The 1610-nt window shown below is 39.1% G+C and overlaps 1 protein-coding gene across 1 annotated transcript; it reads left to right on the top strand.

Moving 5' to 3' along the window:
- Window positions 1–466: 466 nt before the first annotated feature.
- Window positions 467–1390, top strand: LOC139178844 (olfactory receptor 5V1-like). The gene has a single exon (XM_070777635.1). It carries the CDS (start codon window positions 467–469, stop codon window positions 1388–1390), a length of 924 nt encoding a protein of 307 aa, XP_070633736.1.
- Window positions 1391–1610: the final 220 nt, after the last annotated feature.

Consider the following 1610-nt stretch of genomic DNA (forward strand, 5'->3'; position numbering starts at 1 on the left):
AGCCTCCAGAAGTGTGCAAGGCAGCACAGTTTTTTGTTTAATTAATTTTTATTGGAGTATAGTTGCTTTACAATCAGGGCAGCATAGTTGACTGACCCACTGACAATTGTCTTCAATGAGCTTCCAAATTGCTGCAGCCCAGGAAGACAGAGTAGATGGGCCTTTTCTTCCTTTAGTGCACGTGTTTTACTTGAAAATTCAAAACTGTCTGTAGTGTTCATTTTAAAATATTTGACCAACAGATGAAAGGCTGATAATGTTTATGCTGGGTGCTAATGCATACAGTTGATTTGCTGTGGGATTGTGCATTTTTATAGACCCATCTAATATTTTCTTGATAAATAATATCTTTTCCTCTGTGAAACTTTTATTTTCTAGTTTCGTAGCCTGTTTTTGGAGCAATACCTGACTACAGATATCTATGCTTCCTCGTTCTCAATTTCAGAAAGAAAACCAGAGCTGTATTATGAAAGGAGAAAACCAAACGGTTCTATTTGAGTTTATCATCTTGGGATTCTCCAACTTAAATGAGTTAAAATTTTTACTTTTCACTATTTTCCTGGTAGCATATATCTGTACTTTGGGAGGAAATACCTTCGTAATTTTGGTGACCATGATTGATCCATGCCTCCACACTCCCATGTATTTTTTTCTGGAAAACTTAGCTTTTCTTGACATCTGCTACACCACCACCAATGTTCCCCAGATGATGGTACATCTACTATCAGAGAGAAAACGCATTTCTTATTTGGGTTGCATAGTGCAACTTTTTGCATTTATTTTTTTTGTTGGGTCAGAGTCCCTGCTTCTGGCAGCTATGGCATATGATCGCTACATTGCAATCTGTAAGCCCTTAAGGTATTCGGTTATTATGAACAAGGTCCTGTATAGCCAGTTAGCAACCTCCTGCTGGACTGGTGGTTTCCTCAACTCAGTGGTGCACACAGTACTGACATTCCGTCTGCCCTTCTGTGGCAACAACAAGATTAATTATTTCTTCTGTGACATCCCTCCTTTGCTGATCTTGTCTTGTGGGGACACTTCTGTCAATGAGTTGGCCCTATTATCCATTGGGGTCTTCATTGGTTGGACTCCTTTTTTGTGTATCATACTTTCCTACCTTTATATTATTTCTACCATTTTAAGGATCAGGTCTTCTGAGGGGAGGCAAAAGGCCTTTTCTACCTGTGCTTCCCACTTGATCATTGTCCTTCTCTATTATGGCAGCTCCATCTTCACATATGTACGACCCATATCAGCGTATTCACTGGAGAAGGACAGACTGATCTCAGTATTGTACAGTGTTGTCACCCCCATGTTAAACCCTATTATCTACTCCTTGAGGAATAAGGATATTAAAGAGGCTGCAAAAGTTGTGGGGAGAAAGTAGCAGGCTTCAAGCTCCCTCTCTTTTGCTGTGTAAACTTTTCTAAGAAAACGACATATTACAAAACTGTCCATCTTACTTTTAGAGCTGACTTTTGCAAATTACTCTCAAGCAAAATTAAAAGTCAATGCAAATTTTCACAGCCAGTGATTAGCAAACACTCTTGTTTAAAAAGTCTGTATCAGATCAGATCAGATCAGATCAGTCGCTCAGTTGTGTCTGA

The sequence above is a fragment of the Bos indicus genome, chromosome 23 (assembly GCF_029378745.1).
Source record: "Bos indicus isolate NIAB-ARS_2022 breed Sahiwal x Tharparkar chromosome 23, NIAB-ARS_B.indTharparkar_mat_pri_1.0, whole genome shotgun sequence".
Lineage (NCBI taxonomy): Eukaryota > Metazoa > Chordata > Mammalia > Artiodactyla > Bovidae > Bos > Bos indicus.

Coding starts and splice junctions, on each gene's coding strand:
- LOC139178844 (XM_070777635.1), top strand. CDS start 467: ATGAAAGGAGAAAACCAAACGGTTCTATTTGAGTTTATCATCTTGGGA.